Genomic DNA, 26,717 nt, shown 5'->3' on the forward strand with positions numbered 1-26,717 from the left:
ACTGCGCATTGATGTCAAAGGGAGTGAATATTGAAGGTGCTGAGTGGGATGCCAGTCAAGCAGGATTGTTTCTCCTGGATGGTTTCCAGCTTCTTGAGTGGTGTTGGAGATGAAATCATCCAGATAAGCACTCACTATTCTGAAATTGTGTGCAAATGGATGTGGACACCAGACTCAGCTGTGATGGCTCCTTCCCACCATTCTGTTTTCCTTGCTGACTTTCCACCTTGCACCCTCAGGGAATTTGAACTCACTTTAATCTCTGTGGACCAGGTCCTTAATGGCACAAGGCTGCTGCAGCCCATTGCTGCTGTTCATGCAGAAACTTATTGGCTTCTAGCCCTTCAGCATTTACATCTTAAAGTTCTCATCATCCTGTTCCAATCACTCTATGGTATGGCCCATTCCAATTCTCTCAATTGGCTTCAGTGCTACAAGTGTGTAAGAACTCCACACTGCTACAATTCTGGTCGCTTCCACATCTCTGATTTACTCCACTATTAATGGCCAGAAACTCTGAGGAATCCCCTCCCTAAACATCATCTTTTCGTTCCTCACTTAAGAGGCACCTAAAAACATCACTCTTTAACCAAACATATGATTTCCTGACCTGAACTTTCTTCACTTGACTTGCTGTCAAATTTTATGACACACATTCATGAGGTCCCTGGCAATGTTTTATTGTATCATTGCTGCTGTAAGTATTATCACAGGAACTTGTCAGGGAGCCATACAACACGTAAACAGACCCTTCAGTCCAACTGGTCCATGACGAACATAATCTCAAACTAAACTAATCCCACCTCCCTGCTTGGCCCATTTTCCTCCAAACTTTTCTTCATGTACTTATCCAAGTATCTTTTAAATGTTGTAATTGTACCCACATCCATCACTTCCTCAGGAAGTTCCACACGCGAACTACTCTGTGTAAAAAATTTGCCCCTCATGTCTTTTTAAAGCTCTTTCATCTCACCTTAAAAATGTGCCCCCAGTCTTGAAATCCCCCAATCCCAAGGAAAAGACAACTAACATCAACTCTATCTATACTTCTCATTATTTTATGAAATTCTATCGGGTTGTCTCTCAACCTCCTACACTCCAGTGAAAAAGAAATCCCAGCCTTTCTTTATAACCCAAATCTTCCATACCCGGCAACATCCTCGTATATCTCTTCTGAACTCACTCTAATTTAATATTATATTTCCTATAACTGGTCGACCAAAACTGGACACAATATTCCAGAAGAGGCCTCACCAATGTCCTGTACAACCTGAACATGACATTCAAACTCCTATACTCAAAGGACTGAGCAATGAAGGCAAGTATGCCAAACACCTTTTTAACCACCTTGTCTATATGGGATGCAAACTTCAAAGAATTATGCACCCATAGGACCCTCTACAAAACTACCCAAGGCACTACCATTAACTGTATAAGTCCTACACTTGTTTGTTGTACCAAAATGCAATGATTTAATGCACAAGTGTTTAATAAATGAGATGTGAATGAGCATTGAGTACAGGAGTTGGGAGGTCTTGTTGCGGCTATACAGGACATTGGTTAGGCCACTGTTGGAATATTGCATGCAGTTCTGGTCTCCTTCCTATCGGAAAGATGTTGTGAAGCTTGAAAGGGTTCAGAAAAGATTTACAAGGATGTTGCCAGGGTTGGAGGATCTGAGCTACAGGGAGAGGCTGAACAGGCTGGGGCTGTTTTCCCTGGAGCGTCGGAGGCTGAAGGGTAACCTTATAGAGGTTTACAAAATTATGAGGGGCATGGATAGGATAAATAGACAAAGTCTTTTCCCTGGAGTCGGGGAGTCCAGAACTAGAGGGCATAGGTTTAGAGTGAGAGGGGAAAGATATAAAAGAGACCTAAGGGGCAACTTTTTCATGCAGAGGTTGGTACGTGTATGGAATGAGCTGCCAGAGGATGTGGTGGAGGCTGGTACAATTGCAACACTTAAGAGGCATTTGGATGGGTATATGAATAGGAAGGGTTTGGAGGGATATGGGCCGGGTGCTGGCAGGTGGGACTAGATTGGGTTGGGATATCTGGTCAGCATGGACGGGTTGGACTGAAGGGTCTGTTTCCATGCTGTACATCTCTATGACTCTATAAAAGTAAGGGAATGAGTACATATGCATACAATAGCATTAGAGGAGGGCCAGATCAATGATCCAGAGACAAATCACACAGGGAGCTGGGAATTTAGTCACCGGGTGGCTTGGTACTTGAGTACTGCTGAAAAGATATTGCTAAGGCTTTTCCTCTTGCACAATGCAAAAATTTCCAAATTTCAAACCATCATAAAAGGGTGCTGATTTTTTTGGCAAGTAGATTATGATTAACTGAGGTATTACTACAGGGAAGGTAACAAGGAACAATTAGCCCTCCAAGCAGCCACATTACTCTAAAAAGATTAAAGGCTTGAATATATTCACCTTTTTGGCAGACAGTGGACCCCTTCATCTGCTTCGGTTAAGAAGAAATGAGCCACATTACAAACTGAACTGGTTGTCTTAAATATTACTGATAATGCAGCCATTGATGCACTCGGGGATTATTCAGCAAGTGTTGCCCAATTGCAGAATCCCATGTAAGAAATATTTTCTTTGCATTTTGCTGGTTAATTCATAATGAAAGTACCCTGGATCTCCCCTTTGATGGAGCTGGCTGGGGTAAAGCTCCCCCCTGACTCCAGATGCAATTACTTCTAAATCAGAGGTTCTTAATGGGGCCATACCTTAGCTAGGCGATCCGAGCCCTCGCTTATTTGTGGCTGACATGCTGTCCCTCATGCACTGTGCTACATAATGGAACATAAATCTATCAAGAGAATTCACCTGAAAGTAAGACTGGAATGAAATTAACAGGAACAAGGAAAGGAATGTAAAACGGTGAGCACAAAACCAGCAAGGGAATTCATAAGGTAAACAAGTTTAACAGTGATAGCAGAATGAATGAAAACATAACAAACTTATAAGTGGAAAAGTAATACTTAATTTAGTGCTAAAATAACAACTAATTTTGAAGAAAGAAGAGACTGAAAACATATGTTAACAAGGGAATAAGTGCAAAACTAACAAAGAAGTTATTAAAAACAAAACAATGGAATTAATGTGAAAGTAATGAGGGATTTAATAAGTGAACATGTGGTCTGTTAGAGGCTGAATGGGAGTAATCATAATGGGGAATAAGAGAATGGTGAGTTCCCTAAACAAATATATCAAAGTTGTCTTTGCTGTGGAGGATAAAGAATACGCTGGAAATTATGAAGAACCAAGAATCTAATGAGAAGAAGAAACTGAAATTAATTAATGTTAGTAAAGACCATAAAATATAGAAACAGATTTAGGCCATTTGGCCCAACAAGTCGGTTATGTTTCTCAACCCCATACTCCTATCTTCACCCCGTAGCACTTAATCGCCTTACTAATCAAGAACCTATGGGAAGCAGATCTTACAGTCTAACAGTCCATGCTGATCATAAACTAGGCCCACCTACTTGTGCTTGGCCCTTATCCCTCCAAACATTTCCTACCATGTGTGTCCCTGGCTTGTGATGACCAACTGAAGAAGGCATAAGTAGGGAAGCACCAAACACATCAGGAGACTTGAGAGGCAAAGTCAAGGGCTGGAGAGAGTGAACCCTGCCCCACCCCCAGCAACCTAGCACATTGCAGAGTTCACAGATTACACATTGGACTTGTTGGGACATTATGTTGAGGTTGTACAGGACATTGACGAGGCCTCTCCTGGAGTACTGTGTCCAGTTCTGGTCTCCCGGCTATAGAAACGATATTATTAAGCTGGAGAGGATTCAAAAGAGATTTACCAGGATGTTGTCAGGAATGGAGGATTTGAGTTTTAAGGAAAAGCTGGATAGGCTGGGACTTTTTCATTGGAGCATAGGAAGTTGAGAGGTGACCTTATAGAGGTTTATAAAATAATGACAGGTATAGATAAGGTGTCTTTTCCCTAGGGTGGGGGATTTCAAGACCAAGGGACACATTTTTAAGGTGAGAGGAGAAAGATTTTAAAAAGGCATGAGAGGCAATTTATTTTTTTAACACAGACAGTGGTTCATGTGTGGAATGACCTTCCAGAGGAAGTGATGGATGCAGTTAACAACATTTAAAAGACACTTAGATAAGTACATGAACAGGAAATGTTTGGAGGGATATGGGCCAGGAGCAGGCAGGTGGGACTAGCTAAGTTTGGGATTATGGTCGGCATGAGCTGGTTAGACTGAACAATCTGCTTCCATGCTGTATGACTCTGTGACTTTATGTTGGCCATCTTTAAATCCAAGCAACTATTCAACCAAACTATCCACTCTTTGGAGCCATTAAAATTTTCACAATGGGATGTCTCGTCAACCTGATTTTAAGGAGGCATTTACAGACAGTAAGGTTTTGATTTGCCATATCTCACACAACAATTCAGCTCATGAGTCACTTTATTAGTAATTTGAAATAACCTGAATTTAGGCTTCCAATTAAGTAAATTGGTCTGAATTCAGTAATTAATCAAATTCTTACCACAAAAATTAGTAACATTTCTGAAGACTTCAGCGAACACCCTACGCAACAGTTTGCAACAATTTCCACCCCCACAGTAAGGGGAAAAAAAATTCCACACATACGTGTTGAAGTCTGCACAGAATAAATAATGGCAAGAGACACAGTGCATCTCACAAATCAGTGAGAACCAATTAGATATGGAGAGGAAAATTCCAGATAAACATGAACAGACAGAGCATTAGATATAACCGGTGTGAGATACTTATCTATAAGATGTAGCCAGGAAATATACCCATCAAGAGGGTGGAGGAGGGGGCACTGGGTCATGGAGGGGAGACAATAGGGAGTGGGCATGACGAAGGATGATATTGCAGGAGGGACATTGGTCAGGGTCAGGAGAGCACATGGGAAGTTTTCAAAGCAATATGGAAAGTTCATAGGAGGAGGTAAGATGGCCATTTGTGGAGATGGGACAGACAGCCAGATCAATAGAAAAGTGCAGGGAAACAGGCTAGAGGAAGGGCCAAGACACAAACATACAAATTAGAACCAGGATTAGGCCCCTTTGAGTCCTTGAAACTGCTGTACCATTTACAAGTTCATGATTGATCTGATTGTGACTTCAGTCCTTCATTTCAGACCCTCCACTCACATCCAAGTTAGTCAGTAGTCTCTCAATCATCTCGAAAATATTCAATGAGCCAGCTTTTTCTGGGGTAGAGGGTTTGACAGACTCGTAACATTCTGAGAGAGAGAGAAAAAGAAATCCTCATCTCCATCTCAAAATGGGTAACCCCATGTTTTGGAAATGTACCCTTTGTTCAAGTCTCTCCCTCATGGGGAAATATCCTTTCAGTATCCTTTCCATCTCACCATCTGCCCTGAGAAGTCCACCTCAGGATTATGCATGTTTCAATAAGATCATCTCTTATTCTGTGAAATTCCAGTGGATACAGACCTAACTTGTTCCAACATTTGACCAATGCCTAGAAATAATACTGAGGGAATTCAGAGCTGGACAACTGATCCACCACAATATTAAAATAAACAATGAGTTGGCTGTGGAAAATTAACCACGGGGCATAACTTCAAGGAAACTGTCAGCATCCCAGTGTCATCTCCCTATCTCCAGCATGGACATTAACATGGGCAACAGCACCTTCAGCTGATTCCATATAAACACACCACATGACAATGGCAAGGAGATGGTGCAGAGGGTAAAATAGGAGATAAAGGGATAGGAGATATACCAAGTATTTGTTGGGGGTTGAAGGCAGTCAAACGGGGGATAAAAAGATGATGAAGAGTAGCTGATGGGTAGGTGTAAAGAGGTAGAATGGAGATAAAGGAGTGAGGAGGATAGCAGGTAGGTGTGGGCTAGGCAGGTAGCCCACACCCAATTCAGCCAAACCTGGTTTCCAGTTTTGGATTGCTAAGTGAAACGTAACATTAATACCACACAAATGCCATGCAATGACCATCTCCAACAAGAAAGGATCTAACCCCTGTCCCTTGATATTCAATGCCATTATCATCACTGAATCCCCCACTCTCAACATCCTGGGGGTTATCATTGACCAAAAACACAACAGGATTCACCACATAAACACAGTGGCTACAAGAGCAGGTCAGAGGCTAGGAATCCTACAATGAGTAAATCATCTCCTGACTCCTCAAAGCCTGTCCACCATCTACAAGGCACAAGTCAGGAGGGTGATGGAATACTCCCAAATTGCTTGGATGAGTGCAGCTCCAACAACACTCAAAGCTTGACACCATTCAGGACAAGGGAGAAAGTGAGGACTGCAGATGCTGGAGATCAGAGTTGAAGAGTGGTGCTTGAAAAGCACAGCCAGTCAGGCAGCCTCCAAGGAGCAGGAGAAATGACTTTTTGAGCATAAGCACTTCATTAAGAATGAGGGGGTGGCCCAAGGGAGCTGAGAGATAAATGGGAGGTGGGGTGGGGCTGGGGGAAAGGTAACTGAGAATGCGATAGGTAGATGACGTTTGGGGTGAAGGTGATAGGTCGGAGAGGAGGGTGGAGCAGATAGGTAGGAAGGAAGGTGCACAAGTAGGACAATTCAAGAGGGTGGTGCCGAATTGGAAAGTTGGAGCTGGGATAAGGTGGGGGAGGGGAAATGAGGAAACTGATGAAATCCACATTGACCCCACGTGGTTGGAAAGTCCCAAGGTGGAACATGAGGCCTTCCTCCTCCAAGTGTTGGTGGTAAGGGTTGGCAGTGGAGGAGGCCCAGGATCTGCATGTCCTTGGTGGAGTGGGAGTGGGAGTTAAAGTGTTCAACCACGGGGCAGTGGGATTGTTTAGTGCACGTGTCCTGGAGATGTTCTCTGAAGGGTTCAGCAAGTAGACATCTTGTCTCTCCAGTGTAGAGGAGACCACATCGGGAACAATGGATACAATAGATAACCTGTGTGGAAGTGCAGGTAATCTCTAATGGATGCAGAAGCCTCCTTTGGGGTGTTTGATGGAGGTGAGGGGGGAGATCTGAGTGCAGGTTTTGCAATTCTTGTGATGGCAGGGGAAGGTGCCAGGAGGGGAGGGTGGGTTGGTGGGGGACATGGACCTAACAAGGGAGTCATGGAGGACATGGCCTTTATGGAATGCAGATTGGGGTGGGGAGGGATCTGGTGGTGGGGTCTGTTTGTAGGTGGTGGAAATGGTATAGGATAATGTGATGTATCCAGAGGTTGGTGGAGTGCGAGTTGTGCACCAGCGGGGTTCTGTCCTTGTTGTGGTTAGAGGGGTGGGGTTCAAGTGCAGCGGTGCAAGAAGTGCCTGCTTGATTGGCACTACACCCACCAGCATCCATTCACTCCACCACTGATGCTCAGTAGCAGCAGTGTGGACTATCTACAAGATGCACTGTGGAATTTCATCAAAGATCCTTAGACAGCATCTTCCAAACCACTACTATCTAGAATGACAAAGATGGCAGACACCTGGGAACACCATCAACTACAAGTTCCCCTCAAAACCACTCACCATCCTGACTTGGCAATACATCACTGTTCACTCACTGGGTCAAAATCCTGCAATTCCCTCCCTAGGGGCATTGTGGGTCTACCTACAGCACATGGAGTGCAGCAATTCAAGAAGTTAGCTCACTATCACCCTTTCAAGAGCAACTAGGGATGGGCAATAAAGGCTGGCCCAGCCAGTGATGCCCATGTCCCTTGAATGAATTTTAAAAGGCTAGTAGATGGGCCAAAGAAAGGGGGGAAAATGGGAGGTAAAGGAGTGAGAAGGTATAACAGGTGTGCAGGGAAATGGAGAAAGAATAGAGAGGCAACTCAGAATGGAGGGTGGTAAGGGCCATGGGTCATGAGCAGTTGATTGAGAAGGGAAGGGGATCAAGAAGATTTATCAAGGCATAGGGACCAAGAGTGCAACACCGTGTCTTGCAATGAAACTGTTTGATACGTGATTAGTTTTATCACAGCAAATCTCAGACTACCATTGGGTGTACTGCCGATTAGTAGATTGTGTGGGGGGGGGCTGACCATCCTACCCAGCCCTAAACTTGAGTGTATCTCAGTGAACACAGACTCAAGGTTCCTTCACCTGGGGAACTATGGATGTCACAGAAGGTCAGTGCAGGGCTTAACTTGGAGCAGAGTCAGCGAACGCCCTGCTCCCCCATCCAAACAACCAAATCAAGAACAGGCGCAAGATTAAGGCAACCAGGAAAGGATGAACAGGACTATTGCACTGAATGAGCAAAATTCGGCACAGCCATTGGATGGGGAGGATACGAACCACATTCTGACATAAAGATACCCCTACCCCCAGTCACATTCGGACATAAAGATACCCTTACTCCCAGTCACACTGCGACATAAAGATACACTAACCCCAGTCACATTGTTACAAAAAGACACATTAACTCCCAGTCACATTGTGACATGAAGATACAATAACCCCAGACGTATTGTTACACAAAGATACACCAACCCCCAGTTACATTGTTACACAAAGAAACAGTAACCCTAAACACATTGTGACATAAAGATACATTAACCCCACTCACATTGTTACAAAAAGATACATGAAAACCAATCACATTCTGACATAAAGATACACTAACCCCAGTCACATTATTACACAAAGATACAATAACCCCAATCACATTGTTACACAAAGATACAATAACCCCAATCACATTGTGACATAAAGATACACCAACCCCAGTCACATTGTTACATAAAGATACGCTAACCCTATGCAATTCAGAGAGTGTCCTGTAGGATACGATAAGTCCCCTCCCTCTGACTTTCACTTGGAGTGGGTGGGAGGAGCGCTTGACGTGACTGTGCCTGCAGTCAAGGGAAACAGTTCGGATTCAGACATTTTTTCTCCCCCCCCCCCCCTTCTCGCTCTCCTTTCCTCAAATGCAGTTCCCTTCTCTGTTACAGATTGAGTTGCAGCGAGGGACCTTGGGAAGCTGGAGCAGGATGAGAGATTGCAGGGGAGCCGGACACAAGGCTAACCAGTGAGGAAGTGCTCCCAATCCCAACACCATCTCTTCACCACTCCCCCCCCCGCCAACCACACTTTCCTCTCACTCCCCCAACAGCACGCCACAGGCTCGGAGTCGCTGCCTTCGTTTTTACAACTACATCGGGAAGCTTTTAAGAAGAGGACTCACAATGGAACTGAGTAAATAAGCTGAGCGATTCAGGAAAGGAGCAGTGTTGGATAGTGTTTGTTTCTGCCTCTGCTCTCTATTCCCACCCCCTGCAGAGACAGGCAAGGAGAAGGAGGTGGTGGATTCTTTTAAATATATATATTTTTTTTTCAAGCGATTTCAAAGCGTGAACCTGACACAGAGTGTGACTTGGAGAGATTCCCGGATATCTCCCTCTCCCTCTCTCTGTCACACACTCCTCCCGAAAGCTTTAACCGAGCGAGTGAGGGAAGAGTTAGCAGCCTCCGGGACTGACGAGCGGGGCTAGTGCTGCGGACTGGAGCCGAAGGACAGGATGTCATCTCAAGCAAAATTCAAAAAGGACAAAGAAATCACCACGGAATACGAGACCCAGGTCAAAGGTCGGTTCCCCCCCTTTTCTCTGTTTATTTTTTTTCGCACCGTGTAATGGGGTTGGGACCCCCTCCTCTCCGGGTGTATAATATGGGTTATTACACAGCCCACATGGAGATAGGTGTTCTCCTGGTTAAATAGGGATTCTGGAGCTGCCGGAACAGTTGAATGTGGGTTTGGGGTATTTTCCTGTTTTTTTGGGGGGGAAAAAAAATAAGGGAAGGAGGGTGAGGGGGGAGGGGAGGGTACAGTTTCAGAACTGCATTGCAGTGTGGTGGAGAACTGGAAGCGGGCAGCCTCGGTAGATTGTGCTGATGATCACACCCGCGATCCTGTTCAGAGCCGGGATGCTTTGCTCGGTACTCTACCTGACCCACTCCCCGTGTTAGAGCCTCCTTCCTCCCCCTCCCCTTTTATTTTATTGACAAATTAGCTCGTTCAGCCAAAAGGGACTCTCTCTTGCTTTTCAACATCAGTGAGAGATATCTCTTTCCCCCCCCCCCCTTTATAAAACTATATATTAAACAGAATGGGTTGAGTTATTAAGGGGTGAGGTGGGGAGATTGGTAAAAGCCTGTCCCTCCGTCCCAACTGTAGCCAGTGTTGTTGCCCACATCCTCTCTCCCCACCCCCTTCACTTTCAAATTTCCTCTCTTTCCCCCCCCCCCAATCCACGGGTACAGGAGGGACTGACAGGTTCCCAACTCCAAGCGTTGGTCGAATTATCTGGGTCCCTTTCATTGCTTTGGGGTTGACTCTGGGTTAATATCGCTGGAGATTTCTCATGGTTTATTTCCATTCGCCTGCTCATCTTTCTGTTTTACTTGGGATGGAAGAGAAGGGAAGACAGCTATGCCTCTGGGTTAATACCGTGTGTGTGGGTCATTTAACCTCTTGTTTCTGCCTGAGTCACCTCCCCTCGTTCACACGACTGCATTTGTCTCCTTTTTTAGCATTTAAGTAAAATGATGTTTTGAAGTGGGTTTGAGGGGTGTATTTAATCCCTCCCAAACTGTAATGTATCTTAACCCCTGTCAATGGGGTTTAACTGCCAGCTCAGCACTCAGTGGTTTCAAAGTAACTTGTATTGGTTCAGTCTGCTGGTCTCTGTCGTGAAGGTTTTAACCCAGCAGATTTAATTTTTTTATTATTGTGTTTGGAATAAGGTGGAGGTTGCTTGATAGGAGTTGGTACTCACAATTCCAGTTAGTATTGCAGGACCGTGAGAGGAAAAGGAGGGGTCGCTCTCTCTTCTCCCCACCCCCCCTCCTGCACCTGGGGCTCACTGACTTTCCAGGGAACGGGTAAAGGATGGAGAGGCTGGCTGGGCCAATGTCAGACCCAGCACGGAGTCTTGGCTGGGGCACCCACAGTGACTGGCGGTACTGGGTTTGCATTGCTAAGGCTGCTGTTAGTTTTCTGCCCCCCCCCCCCCCAATCTCTGCAGACATGGTCCTGACTGGATTGGTTGTTGTTGAAACTTTGGAACTTTTGGGTTGGGAATGGCTCAGTGTGACACTACACCATTCTGTTTTGCATTTCCTCTGGCTCATTTCTTATCTCTCTCTCTCTGCCACTACCAAGACTAGCTGGGGTTCTGTCTTTACTATCCGAACCATTTGAGTCCGTCATCTTCGCATGAGGACCATGATTGTTACCAGTGCTGGTGGGCACCACAGATGAGCACCATCCTGAGACTTTTTTTTAATTTAGCTTATCTTTCTAACCAACCCATTCAGAGATGTCCTTACCTCACCTCTGAAGCAGGTGGGACTTGAATCCAGGGCTCCTAGCCCAGGAGTAGAGACACAGTGCCCCAAGAGGGTCCTAAATCTGCTTATTTTAATCAGTTTTTCTAATCCATCTGTTCAGAGATGTTATTACACATTTCAAGGTGGGGCTTGGAGCAGGGCCTCCTGTTCCAGGGTAGGGACACTATCTTTGTACCACAAGAGGGTCTGTGTTTTCTATCATTTCAGCACAAACCTCTGACCATTGGACCCGGAAGTCTTACCCAACCTCATTCACCCTTCCAATGCAATTGGTTAATGCTCAATGATGGACAGAATCCTCTGCTGGCGAGGATCATAGGGCCCAGTTATCTATCATCACCATCCAGGAACTATGTCTTTCCCATTGTAACCCAATTCAATATCACCAGTGGAATAGAGCTGTTGGTTTTTATATATTTAATGATTGAGGAACCTTTTTTTTAATGGTGTCATTTGGCCCCATCATTATTACCACTTAATTCAACCTCTGTTGCTTTGCCTGACTCCTTCTCACCTCAATTCACATGTTACTAAAGACATCATCCCTTCCTTTCTTTCAATTTCACTATATATAACTTCATCCTGACCTACTCCTCATATCCTACACTCTTTAAACTCGAGACCCACCCAAATCTCTGCTCCTATCCTACCTTGTGTCAAATCCTCTTTCCCCATCGTCACCCCTATGCTCGCTGATCTATCTTGGTTTCTGATTAATTAGCACTTCAATTTTTACAAAAATATTCAAACTTCTCATTAAATTTCTTTAAGGCCTCATCTTCCTATTGCTTTAAAAGCCTCCAATGTATTTGCATTACTTTAATCCAAGCCTCCTTGATCTTCCCTAACTTCAGTGACTCAACCATTCTTCCCTTCTGTTTCCTGGGGCCTTAACTCTGGACTTACCTCCCTAAATATCTTCACTTCTTCATCCATTTCTTCCTTTTAAAGTCTATCTCTTTGATCAAGCTTTTTGCTCTCTTCCCTAATATTTCCTCAGTGTCATATTTTGTTTAATAATGTTTCTGTGAAGTGCCCTGGGGCACTAGACTAGAAATAGTTTTATATAAAGAAACACATTGTTAGAAGGGATCCAAAACTATAAATACACAAGATAGCAAAAAAGGACATAATTGACAAATTTAGAGGATAAAATCCTAAGATTCCATGGATACCATCCATTTATTAAGTTATATGAGATAAGAGATACGTTTGCACAAAATATAAATTTTCACTTCAAAAGACAGCATACACAGATAGTAACTCTAAAGAGCTATAGATCAGTGAGATTAATATCAATGATAGGAAGGATAATGGAATCTTCACCCTATTATATGCTTTGATTCCTATCTACCAAATCGTTGAGTTATTGGCACAGATCTCAAAAGAACATTTCAGTGCTTGAGAAATCTTTTACCTTTTCAGTTACTGCTTGAAAGAATTCGGTAAGAATAGACTCCGGTAATGTTGTAGATGTAATATATTTGGATTTCCAAGCTATTGAATAGTAGGGAAATTGCGTATACTGTGTCTGGATGAGTAGCAGAATGGATAGCAAGCTGATGATCGTGCACAAAAAGGAGATTAGAGGTTAAGGAAGTTTACTGAGATTGACAAAAGATGAGTGGTGGTATTCCAAGGATTGGTGATGGGAATTGTAGTTGAATGAGAGCGCACTCGCAGTTTCAAAACCAAACACATTGGGATTCACTTCAGAAGAAATAGTCTCTGCTTTTCAATTTTATGTTTGCACTTGTCCAGAGTGTGGGTTAGACTGTGGTCTGATCCTTACAATGTGATGAATATAGAGGCATTGGAAAATGCAGATAAATATAGAAAGATGATGTCAAGACTGAGGTCAAGATTGACCACACTTGGATTCTCTTCTCTGTGGAAGAGAAGACTAGTGCGTTACTTGATTATATATACCTTTTACAGTTGCAAGATAGTCTGAGAGAAGACATTTCCACTCCTGAAAATCAAACGAGATTGTAAATATGAGAGAGTCAGTGATTAAAACAAATGGAGAAGTTAGTTGCTAGAGTGTAGTGCTCCAGTGCTGTAATGAGTAGTTCAAGTGAATGTTGTGGATGTAGTAGGGGAAAAGTTGGATAAACACGAAAGAGAAACCAGGATAAGATTGCATTGTTCAGAGATGCTGGTATGGACTGTTGGGCTGAATGGCCTTTTCCTGTTGTGCATTCTATTTCATTCCATGCACCCATCAATAGACAGTGAATGTAGGGTGGCATTATACAGTTCACTCTTCAAGTTAAACATTCACATTGCTAAAAATCTCAATTTTTCTTTCTAATTTATCAGCTGTTAGTTTTTTTTTGTGAATGAACTGGTTCAAGCTAAACATGAGGTGTGAATAAGGCCAACCAACTATGAGAAAGCAAGCCAGATTGTTGGCTGTGGCAAGTAATCACAAACTGAGGCACCCCATTTCAACAGTGAGCAATTGCTCTTTGTATTAGCATTTGACGTTGCTGATGCTCAATACTGTCCTGTTCTTATTCTGAATTTTGGCTGTTTTCATGGCTAAAAGCTAACCATATCTTGGGAATAACTATGAAGCCTCACCACTAATTGTATATCTCAGTTGGAGCAGTTCACTTGGAAACTACAATGGCAAAAATGAAACCTAAGTAAGCTGAAAAATCAGTCTTGTTCCTCCAAGTTAGTTTAATGTGTAATTTAATCAGTTTATATCAATAACCAGTTTAATGTCCTGGTGAAAGTTAAAGATGTATTACTCAATGGATGGCACGGTGGCTCAGTGGATAGCACTGCTGCCTCACAGCACCAGTGATCCGGGTTCGATTCCTGCCTCAGGTGACTGACTGTGTGGAGTTTGCACATTCTCCCCGTGTCTGCGTGGGTTTCCTCCAGTGCTTCGATTTCCTCCCACAATCCAAAGATGTGCAGGCCAGTTGAATTGGCCTTGCTAAATTGCCCATAGCATTGGGTGCATTAGTCAAGGGTAAATATAGGGTAGGGGAATGGATCTGGGGGGTTGCTCTTCAGTGGGTCAGTGTGGACTTGTTAGGCTGAAGGGCTTGTTTCCATACTGTAGGGTATCTAATCTAATCTAATCAACTGTTATAATTGGGCAAGCGCAACAAGATCAAATTTGTGATAGACAAAAAAAATTTCTGATTTCATAGTATAGCCTGAACTACAGTATGGCTTTTTCTGATGACTTTAGAAAATATTCCATAGTATTTGCAGTATATGCTACACCATTAAAGGTTTGTGGTTTACTGTGATGCCTACAATCTTTCCCTAATGGATTGCAGTGAACTAGATGGAGTTTTAACAACTAATGAGTTCCATAGTCACCGCTATGGAGACTGGCTTAAAACTCCATCAGCAGCCATGGTGGGTTTGAACTGGCGCCCCCAGAGCATTTGGTTGAGTTGGTCTATCACTATCCAGTCGCAACTCTACTACCTCCACCTTTAAACTGTGCAACCTGCCTGCTGTGTTTCTGGCATATGATAGTGCCCTCATTCCAAAAGCATTTCATTAGTTGTAAAACACTTGGTGTTGCATTTTTATAACACTTTTTTTTAAAACAAACTTTCTTCTTTCTTTCTTCTTGTCCTCCTTAACCTCTTGCAATTACCTCATTTTATATTACCCAAGCAGGGCTCTTAGTGCAACAGTACCTGTGGAAGCTTATTGTCATGAGAGTCTGCCATAAAGAGTGACAGAGAGAAACCCAACTTGTACCTCTGAAGTGTACAGCATCTTTCACAACCTCAGGGTGTGGAAAAGCACTTTACAACCTCTCAAATATGGCTGAAGCATGCTCACTGTTGTAGTGTGGGAAATACAGCAGACAATTTATATGCAGTAAGCTCCCTAAACAGTGTCCAAATCATCTCTTAAGGGCATAAGAAATGGGAGGGAGTGAGTGTCATTTGGCTCCCTCTGCCATTTGAGATGGGGGTCTTTGTGTTGCACCTGAGGCAGAATGCCTGGATTCAAGTCCTACCTACTCAAGAGGTGTGTAATAACATCTCTGAACAGGTTGACTTTAGATGATATTTAAAACAAAATTCCACCAAGAACATATGTTTTCTCTTTCTCTCTCTCTCTCTGTCTCTCTCTCTCTCTCTCTCTCTCTCTCCTCCAATAAAGTTGGTATTAAAATATCCCTTCCTCCTCTGAGAATCTTAAAATGAAAGACAATGCTTCAGTGTGTAAGATGCTGCATTTTGGAAAGGCAAATCAGGGCAGGACTTATACATTTAATGAGCGTGGTGCTAGAAAAGCACAGCATCCGAGGACCTGGGGAATTGACATTTCTGGCATACGCCCTTCATCAGGAATGCCTCAAATGTTGATTTTCCAGCTCCTCAGATGCTGCCTGACCTGTGTTTTTCCAGCACTGCACTTTTGACTCTGATTGCCAGCATCTGCAGTCCTCACTTTCTCCTTATACGCTTCATGGTAATGTCCTGGGGAATGAACCTGTAGTGCAGGTTCATAGTTCCTTGAAAGTGGAGTTGCAGATAGACAGGATAGTGAAGGTGGTGTTTGTTTGTTTGCCTTTATTTGTCAGTGCATTGAGTATAGGAGTTGGGAGGTCATATTACAGTTGCAGAGGACATTAGTTAGGCCACTTTTTTGAATACTGTGTTCAATTCTCAGCTCCCTGCTATAGGAAAGATGTTGTGAAACTATAGGGAGAGGCTGAATAAGCTGGGGCTATTTTCCCTGGAGCATTGGAGGGTGAGGGGTGACCTTGTAGAGAATTATAACATCATGATGGGCATGGATAGGGTGAATAGTCAAGATGTTTTCCCAGAGATAAGAAGTCCAAAACTAGAGGGGATCGGTTTAAGTTGAGAGGGGAAGATATAAAAGAGACCTAAGGGGCAACTTTTTCAGAGGATGGTGCAAGTGTGGAATGAGCTGCTCAAGTAAGTGATGGAGGCTGGTACAATTACATCATTTAAAAGGCATCTGGAGGGGAATATTAATAGGAAGGGTTTAGAGTGATATGGGCCAAGTGCTGGCAAATGGGGCTAGATTAATTTAGGATATCTGGTTGGCATGGACTAGTTGGACTGCAAAGTCTGTTTCCGTGCTATATAACTCTGACTCTATGTACATTGCTGAAAAGCCTTAGTTTTAAAAAAAAAGCCAAATCTGAGAAGGGTGATTTAGGAGACCAAATTAAAATTATAAATGGACTAATTGCAAGGAGGACAAGAAGAAAGTTTGTTTTAAACAAAGTGTTATAAAAATGCAACACCAAGTGTTTTACAACTAATGAAATGCTTTTGGAATGAGGGCACTATCATAATGCCAGAAACACAGCAGGCAAGTTGCACAGTTTAAAGGTGGAGGTAGTAGAGTTGCGACTGGTTAGTGATGGACCAACTCAACCAAACGCTCTGGGGGCACCAGTTCAAACCCACCATGGCTGCTGATGGAGTTTTAAGCCAGTCTCCATAGCGGTGACTATGGAACTCATTAGTTGTTAAAACTCTATCTAGTTCACTGCAATCCATTAGAGAAGGAAATCTACCATCCTGCCTAGTCTGACTTACATGTGACTCCAAGACCCATAACAATGTGATTAACTTGAAATACGCTCACAGAACACTCAGTCCAAGGGATCAGCAGCAACTTACTAGCCTTACCAGTATACTATAAAATAATTTTTAAAAACACACACAGTCCCAGAAACTGCTATGAGAAATAACCAGGTATTCTCCGTGCTAATGGTTTAAGGATAAATATCAGACTAGGCAATGGGGAGAACTCCTTTTGTGCTTAATCTAAAGGATGCCCTTGGACTTGGTCTCAGAGGACAAACTGGTTCTTTTTCCAATATCCCTTCTGAGAAATATTATCTCTGACAGCTCAGCATTCCCTCAATACTGACTGTAGCTAAAGTCTCATTTTGTTTTATTCAAACCTTTTGTTGGCTCAAGTGACACTTACTTTCTGCCCCTGTGCAGAGGACTACCAATAAGCGACTCTGATTCTCTCTTAAAATACTTTACATTTAATAACATGCCTTGGAGTGCATTAGAGGATACAGAAAAAAATTTGCAAGAATGTTGCTGGGTTTGAAGAGTTTGAGCTATTGGAAAAGGCTGAATAGGCTGGGGTTGGAGCATCAGAGGCTGAAGGTTGACCAGATGGAGATTAATAAAATCATGCGGGGCCCTGGATAGGGTGAACAGCCAAGGTCTCTTTCTCATGGTAGGGGAGACCAAAACTAGAAAGCATAGGTTTAAGGTGAAAGGGGGAAAGATTTAAAAGGGACCTAAACGCCAACCTTTTCATGCAGAGGGTGGTACGAGTGTGGAATGAGTTGCCAGAGGAAGCGGTGGAGGCTGGTACAATTACAGCATTTAAAAGGCATCTATCTGGATGGGTATCTGAATAGGAAGGGTTTAGAGGGATATGGGCCAAATGGCGGCAAATGGGACTAGATTAGTTTAGGATATCTGTTTTGCATAAGTTAGTTAGACTGAAGGGTCTGTTTGCTGTACAAACTCTCTATGGCTTTGTATTGAAGGAGAGTTAGTATTCAGAGTATTAGGAGCAAGCCCTGTTGTCTCTGAACAGATAGATTTAGGTGTCAGGCTACCAACTTGCCCAAGTGACTGCCTCTCTGATAGTGCAGTGGAGACGTGGTATTGCACCTTGGGTTGTCTTCTCCAATCCACCATTGAATGGTACAGGAAGAACCAAATTTTCACAGATTATTTCTGCTCTGCCACTGTAACATTGCTGGTGAAGATCTAGCCAGAGAGATGGTCAGGGAAAGTGAGTGGGGGAGGGAAGTGGGGAACAGCTCAAGGGAAATCAGGAAATTCGGGCTTGTGTGGTATTGAGGATATGCAGAGGATGTGGAGACAGTGGTATTTTGGAGGAAATGCTGTAATGTACATTGATTTCAACATAAGGATGCAAGGGAGCTGGAGTGTGTCAAATTGCTGTTTGGAAGGAAATGGGTAAAATAGTTCAGAAGAGCATTCCCCTCAATTATATCAGCATATGTATTTTGTTTGTCATCTCCAAACTAACTGACCAGATTCCTGGAGTCTGGATTCTGAAGGTGGTGGCACTGAGTTGGCTCCTGAGTGGGTTCCTCAGTTGCTGACTTTTATGATAGGTACTTTGTCCAGTCTTGAGCTGCTGCATGGAGTGGACTGTTTTCAACCTCTCATGTCCTGTAAGAAATGAGGCTTGTTTTCTGCAGGTGCAGATTCAAGGAAATGCTCTTGGGTCATGAGCAAGGGATCCAATTTGGAATGAATTCTGTCAAGGAATTTTAAATGAGGCTGTGGAAACTTTTCATGTTTTCTGCATCCAGTAAAGGTGCATTTCCATTGAGTGCACCAGATGTTCTGTGGACAAGGGTTTAAATCCTTGATAAAAATCTAGTGTAAAAAAGCTAACCTAATGTTGACCACATAACAAATACTGATTGTTCTGAAAATCCAATTGGTTCGTTAATGACTTTTATTTTAAGGAAGGCTATCTGCCACACTTACTTGCTCTGGCCTATATGTCATGCCAGACTCCCAACAACATGACTGACTCTGAATTGCATCCTGAGCAATTAGAGTCATAGAGCTGTACGCACGGAAACTGACCCTTCGGTCCAACCCGTCCATGTGACCAGATATCCCAACCCAATCTAGTCCCACCTGCCAGCACCCAGCCCATACCCCCTCCAAACCCTTCCTATTCATATACCCATCCAAATGCCTTTTAAATGTTGCAATTGTACCAGCCTCCACCACTTTCTCTGGCAGCTCATTCCATACCTGTACCACCCTCTGCGTGAAAAGTTGCCCTTTGGGTCTCTTTTATATCTTTCCCCTCACCCTAAGCATATGCCCTCTAGTTCTGGACTCCACCACCCCAGACTTTGTCTATTTATCCTCTACTTTTCGTCATTTATATAATGATTTGGATGTGAACAATTAGAGATGAAAAATGGCCGGCACGGTGGCACAGTGGTTAGCACTGCTGCCTCACAGCGCCTGAGACCCGGGTTCAATTCCCGCCTCAGGCAACTGACTGTGTGGAGTTTGCACGTTCTCCCCGTGTCTGCGTGGGTTTCCTCCGGGTGCTCCGGTTTCCTCCCACAGTCCAAAGATGTGCAGGTTAGGTGAATTGGCCATGGTGAATTGCCCTTAGTGTTAGGTAAAGGGTAAATGTAGGGGTATGGGTGGGTTGCGCTTCGGCGGGTCGGTGTGGACTTGTTGGGCCGAAGGGCCTGTTTCCACACTGTAATGTAATCTTTTCAATCTAATCTTCTCAATCAATAGCAGCCTACCCAGTGGTGTCCACAACTCATGAACAATTTTTTAAAAAATAACACTTCTGAAATGATGCAGATTGGATTTGGAGTGAAATTTCTCTTTCACTCTACACTGTTCCCATCAAACTCTTCCAGGGCAGGTACAGCATGAGTTATATGCTCTCTCTTATGCCTCATGAATGTAATTAAGTAACATTTGTTGAAGACTGCTCCCTACAGCACCAAAATGACACTCTTATTTCTGCATCAGATTTGGCCTGAGGGAGACTGCAAGTCAATGCTGAATTAGGGACAGTGTGCTGTGCTGTGGTTTAATGACTCTGAAAAGAGCTGAGATTGTCCCGACAGCACTTAGAATCATTGCATCCCTGGTATTTATTATCCATCTCTTGTTGTCCATCTCTAATTGCCCAAGAGGCAGTTGAGAGTCTGCCGTTACATGAAGGTGAGACCAAGCAGTGTGGAAGCAGGCCACATGACCAATTGAGTCCACACTGACCTTCCAAAGAGCATCTGACCCAGAACAAACCCTCTACCCTGTTAGTGTAACCCACAATTTCCATGGTGGATCCACCTAGCCTGCACATCCCTGGGCACTAAGGGCAAATTAAATGGCCAACCTACTTAAACTGCACACCTTTTGAATTGTATTAGGAAACAGGAGCACCTGCAGGAAACCCTCGCAGACATGGGGAGAACATGCAAACTCCACACAGACAGTCACCCAAGGGTGAAATCCAACCCTGGTCCCTGGCACTGAGACAACAGTGCTAGCCATCCACCTCTTCATGTAGAGACTGGAAACACATTGAGCTGAGTGACTTATTGACCTGTGGAGAGAGAGGTGGGTGGTGGTGGTGGTAAGGAATCCTTGAAAGGGCTGAAAGTAAAATTCTGGTAATAGATTTTTTTTATTCCCTCTGGACTGTGCATAAAGTCTTTAACAAAAAAAGTCTTGAGAGGGCTTCTTGTAGTTTTTTTTATGATGTTGGAAATTATCATTATACAGAATTACAGAATGCTTCAACAGCCAGTTAAATACTTCTCCCTCAACAGATTCCTCCCTTGTCCCTCAACATCAATCAATAGGTTCAAGAAAAAAAAGATATGTTACTGATGAAAAGTGGAATAAAGGGCTATGGGGAGCAGACAGGAAAGTGGAGTTTAAACTTGGGTAAGGTCAGCCATGATCATGTTAAATGGTGAGTGGGCTCAAAGGGCAGAATTGTCTACTTGCACTCTTATTTCCTATGTTCCCCGCCTGACACACTCTGGAAAGTTTATCGAAATGCTTATTTTTCCTTTTAAGGAATATTGTGACTCTGCTGTGTGACATTTCATTGTAGTTGTATTTTAGGAGTTATGTGCAGTATTTGGTAGCAGGCCTGCACCTGTGTTTATGGTCTACACAGGTCTCCTTCCAACCTACTACTTCTAACTTCATCACTGTTGCAATTCTTGTCACACTCCAATATTTAACTAACTTTATTCCCCCCACTAAATGCTTTAATATGAGTCATGCAACTCCTCCATGTGGTATTACAAGCACCAAATTCTCTGCACACACAGTCATGATGAAGAGAGAATGGGACTTTCTCATACCGTTTTTTTTTTTAAAACTTTTTAAAAAAAATTTGTTCACTCTATGTGGATATCACTAGCTAAGTTGTTTGTTAAAAAAAAATGTAGGAAAGGGGCCATAGATGCGTACATAGGGTGTTTCAGTAAATTCAACCAGCAACGATGAAGAGATGGGGCTATAGTTCCAAAGTCAGGATGGTGTGTGGTTTGAGGATGAACTTTCAGATGGTGGCTTCTTGCCCTTGTCCTTCAAGACTGATGTAGCCATCAGTTTGACCAGCGCTGTTGAAAAGTTATCACTGCCTATTGTAGATATATACTGCTGCAAACGTTGGTGAAGGCAGTGAATGTGGTGCCAACCAAGTGAGCTGCTTTGTCCTGAATGGTGTCTAGCTGCTTGTGTTGTTGGTGCAGCAGTCTATGGGGTGTAGGTTGATCCATAATAGGATTGGTGATCCAGCAAAACAGCAGTATGTTTCCAAAGATGGTGATGGCTTGGAGGGGAACTTCCATGTGGTAGTGTTCCCATGCATCTGCTGCTCTTGTCCTTCTAGATGGCATTGATCACATATTTGGAAGGTGTTGTCAAAAGAGTCTTGCAGAGTCACCTGCATTGCCTTTCACTGTGCATCGCTATTGTAGGAAGTGAATATTGAAGCTGTTGGATGAGGTGCCAATCAAGTAGACTGCTTTGTCCTGGATGGTGTTGAGCTTCTTGTGTTGTTGGAACTGCACCCATCACACTCCTGACTTGTGGATAATGGACAGGCTTTGGTGGGTCAGGATGTGAGTTACCTTCCACAATTGCGAGGTTTTCGCATGGTTCTCCTAGGTAGTGTACTCATATGGTAGGTCCACCCCACCCCCACCCTCCTCTAGCTTATCTCTCCATGCTTCAGGCTCACTGCCTTTTTCCTGATGAAGGGCTTTTGCCCGAAACGTCGATTTCGCTGCTCGTTGGATGCTGCCTGAACTGCTGTGCTCTTCCAGCACCACTAATCCAGTTCAGTTTCTTGTCAATGGTGCCCACTCTTTTCCCCCCCCCCCCCCCCCAAACCCCTCCCCCCAAAAAAGTTGTCAATTAATAGGGTGATTCACTAATGCTAATAGCATTGAACGTCAAGGCACGACGGTCACTCTTTCTCATATACATAGTACCTATAGGGTGAATGAGCATGATTTGGCTTAGAGTAGATGAGGATCATGAAGAGTGCCTGGAGGACATGTATTGCTATTGTGTTGGTATGGACACTTATCAGGGCCATGTTGGAGTGTAGGAGGTCATAAACTGGTATGAAAGGGACATGGAACAGCAGATGAACTTGCCTTTCACAAGGTTCACTACTTCCGAGGGCCACTAGCTATGGGGAATCTGACCTGGACAGACAACATCTAAAGAAGATGGTCATGTTGACAGATCAGAAACCTTTTTTTAACTTCTAATTCTAAATGCCTCTTTTTTCTAAAAAAAAAAGGAAGGAAGACCTGCTACAGTTCACTGATGTAAATTCACTGGCAAAGCTCTGTGGGGGGATTCATTGAATGTGGCACCTGTAAAATGTCAAGAAAACAGCAGATAGGGAGATGTAGAGGGAGATAATGAGAGGGCTGACTGCCTTTTCTGCTCTTAGCAGAAAGTTACTTGTAGATGTTTTGATTTTCCCTTCCAGGAGTGTACAGGAAACATAGAACATTACAGCTCAGTTCAGGTCCTTTGGCCCTCGATGAATTCACAGGTTGGTGCAACAATCTGAAGCCCATCTAACCTACACTATTCTGTCCTTGTCCATATGCCTATCCAATGACAATTTAAATGCTCTTAAAGTTGGTAAGTCTACTACTGTTGCAGGCAGTGCGTTTCTTGCCCCTACTACTCTGAGTAACGAAACTACCTCTGACATCTATCTTATATCTATCACGCCTCAATAGGAGTTGAAAACTGACTGCAGCTTTGGTTTGTGAGGGCTAGTGGTTGCAGATGTGTTAAGTAAACTGAGGTGATCAGCTGGCTTCAAGTGCTAGTATGATGTTAGGGTCGCAGTTGAAGAGCCACCCACCAATCACCTCTGCTTTGCAGGTGAAAAGAGTCTTTAACTCTGAGTGCTGGCAACCAACCAACCAGCAAGGCAACCTGAAGGAAACAAGACAAGAAGTATTCTCTCAGCCTGAGTGCTGCTGAGCAGAGCTGTTAAAGGAAACAGGATAACAGGATTTTGATTAACCAGTTTGTCAACTTGAGCAAGTCTAGTTAAATTGGTTCCTATTCAATACATAAGTTCATTTTTAAGATTTCCACAAGGAATGGATCATTTTTACATTAACCCAGGGGGCAGATGAATGAAGAAGGAGTTCATCCTTGGGTGGCACGGTGGCACAGTGGTTAGCACTGCTGCCTCACAGCACCAGAGACCTGGGTTCAATTCCCACCTCAGGCGACTGTCTGAGTGGAGTTTGCACGTTCTCCCCGTGTCTGCGTGGGTTTCCTCCGGGTGCTCCGGTTTCCTCCCACAGTCCAAAGCTGTGCAGGTCAGGTGAATTGGCCATTCTAAATTGCCCGTAGTGTTAGGTAAGGGGTAAATGTAGGGGTCTGGGTGGGTTGCGCTTTGGCGGGGCAGTGTGGACTTGTTGGGCTGAAGGGCCTGTTTCCACACTGTAAGTAATCTAATCTAATCCTTCACCCTGGAGTTTAACAATTTGGGGTATCCTATTTAGAATCATAATAACATGAGGAACCGTGCTGAGGTCTGGTCTTAATGGGGGTGGTAGTCTCACAATGGAGCTAGACAGGATGGCGATAAAGGAGTGTGGGAGGAATATATCTGCACCCTTATTCTGGAGCCCATAAAACTAGGAGCGCTGGAAATGCGGTTAGCAATCTGACTTGAATCCTTTTTTAAATGGCTCCGGTGTTATTCAGACTCTGAAAAACTGGGTCATTTATTTAGGATCCCTAGTTTTGGACGCCTCACAAGTTAAAATACTTCCTCTCCTTTTGACCCTATCAAACTCTTCCTTAATTTTCAAGATGTCCGTCCACCCAGCCCATCCCAGATTTCTCTCATCCAGTGTAAATGGATACTTGTTCTTCCTTCTCACAAACTCTTGACGGGTCACCTTTACTCTTACTCTTCAGTCATTTTGTATCTTGGATCTTGAACCACGAGGCAGTTTGTGCATTTGAAGTGCTCCCTCTCAGTCTGTCATCCATTGCGTTTTCTCAGCATGCAAAATCATTGCGTAATTCCCGGAAAGTAGGGGATTGCTCTGTGCGGGTGACAGTGTGTTTTAGCAAACCGGTTGTCCATTTCCTGTGAAGCTCACTGTAGAGGAAGAGCACGTTGAAGGTGAAAGTGCAGTTGGCAGAGCTGGAATACAGAGCGAATGAGTGAATGGATAAAGCTATGCGCATTGAGAGTGTGAGGGTATGAATTAAAGCCAGTTTAATCCCATATGCACGAAACAACTTGCAGCAGTTTCTAACTTCTATATTGTACCAGTCCAGGAGAGCCTTACCTCATATTTAAACCCAGTGATGTCCCCTATCCCGCCAGTGTTTGATGAAGCAGTGTAGAGGTAGCTTTACGTTACATTTACTTTCAGTTTAAAAGAGTAGAGGGAGCTTTACTGTAAGTTTGAAATGCAGAGGATGCTTTACTCTCATCTAACCTTAGCCTGGGGGTGTTTGATTGGGTAGTGTAGAGAAAGAGATTGCTATCAATCTAAATAGTAGAGGAAGCCTCACTCTGTATCTAAACCAGTGCTGTCCCTGTCCTGGGAGTGTTTGATGTTGATGGCCTGAAATGTTAAGATGCCTCTGTTTTGATGGGGAGCCAGCCCTCCAGAGTGTCAACGTTCCCCATGACGTGACTTGTGTCTCTGTCTCTACCGAAAGGAGCAGTATGAGATGATGTGTTGCAGAGTATGGTGAAAGGGGAGGTGAAATGCGAAGGATGTTTGGTAATGTTGGAAACCAGTTTACTTTGGTTGAAGATAACACAATGTCAGTGTTCTGTGATAATTTGTACTCATTAGTGAGAGATGTCTTGTATTAATGCTGATTCTCTGATCCTCATGCAGGGCTTGTGTGGGTGTACTTATTCATGGGTGTTGCACCACATGCTTTTCCCAATGTCACACTCTGATCATTTTTATTTCATCCTTGTCCAATTTCTTTTTAATCTACTTTAATGAAAGTCATACACTTTTGACATTTTTTTTTACTTTTGGAAGCCTCTGTCAGAATAACAATTCAATCCTGAGGGTTTGATAATCTCACCTTTCAGTCAAAGAATATTCCAGCACTGAAACACTTCTTTGCATATCAATACTGCGCCAGTACTTTTCTCCACACGAACCTCCTTATCTAATTCCACTCTCCTCGCTGCCAAATCCTTCTCGTATTTTTTCTGAGCAGCTTTTGAAATTCTTTTTTCAAGAATTTTACAGACTTCTGCTCTGATCCTGTTTTGTCGAGAAGTCCCCCTTTCCTAGCTGTTTTGGTTTAAGGATTGTTTTGCTGCTCTTTGCTTTAAATCTTCTTGGGATTTGTGCCCTCTTTGTTCTGATAATATCTGTGTTAACATTCTCGTTCTCCCTTGTTTTCAAGCCCTTGCCACCTCCTCCCCATGCTCGCTCTAACCAACTCTTGTTTCAGAATTCCCAACAATCTCTGCCTTCTCCTCTTCTTCTTCCCCGCCTCCCACCGTTCCAAATCAATGGCATGTTGCACATCTTGGAATTTTGGACAAAACACCACTTGCTGCCTGTGCCTTCAACCGTCCAACACCTAAATTCTGTAATCCCCTCCTAGTCCTCTTTTTACCTCCCCTTTCACTCTCTTTATTCCCCACACAGAGGGTGGTGCATATATGGAACAAACTATCAGAGGAAGTTGTAGAGGCAGGTATGATGACAACATTTAAGAGTCATTTGGATAAATACATAGATAGGAAAGGTTTAGAGAGATATGAGCCAAATGCAGGCAAATGGGGCTAGTTCAGTTTAGGAAACCCAGTCAGCCTGGACAAATTGGGCCGAAGGGCCTGTTTCTGTGCTATGACTCTATGACCGTCACTTCATGGAAGCTTTGGGTCAATTGTTCTAATGTCTCCTTATTTAGGATGTGTTTAATAACCTACTGTGAAGCATCAGGAGACATATTACCATAGGAAAGGCACTGTTATAGGTTTAAACTATTACACTTGTTTCTGATCTAGCCAGCCCAACTTACCAAGCTGCTGTTACCATCATGTCAACTAGTGCAAGCCAAGTGTCATTACTTAAATCTTTATAATCCTCTCCTAACCTTAAAGATCTCCATTAATTGGGGTGACATGGTGGCTCAGTGGTTAGCACTGCTGCCTCACAGCACCAGGGACCCAGGTTCAATTCCAGCCTCGGGCAACTGTCTGTGTGGAATTTGCACATTTTCCCTGTGTCTGCGTGGGTTTCCTCCAGGTACTCCGGTTCCCTC

General features: G+C 43.6%; 1 protein-coding gene across 1 annotated transcript in view; it reads left to right on the forward strand.

The window, feature by feature from the left end:
- The first annotated feature begins 8,915 nt into the window (after nucleotides 1-8,915).
- LOC140483455 (SLIT-ROBO Rho GTPase-activating protein 3-like) overlaps nucleotides 8,916-26,717 on the forward strand; it is a 273,429-nt gene continuing 255,627 nt past the window's right edge. The window contains exon 1 of the mRNA XM_072581655.1: nucleotides 8,916-9,594. Coding sequence (XP_072437756.1) covers nucleotides 9,528-9,594 — 67 coding nt within the window. The 5' untranslated portion in view covers nucleotides 8,916-9,527. The remainder of the gene's footprint in view (nucleotides 9,595-26,717) is intronic.

The sequence above is a fragment of the Chiloscyllium punctatum genome, chromosome 12 (genome assembly GCF_047496795.1).
Source record: "Chiloscyllium punctatum isolate Juve2018m chromosome 12, sChiPun1.3, whole genome shotgun sequence".
NCBI classification, from domain to species: domain Eukaryota; kingdom Metazoa; phylum Chordata; class Chondrichthyes; order Orectolobiformes; family Hemiscylliidae; genus Chiloscyllium; species Chiloscyllium punctatum.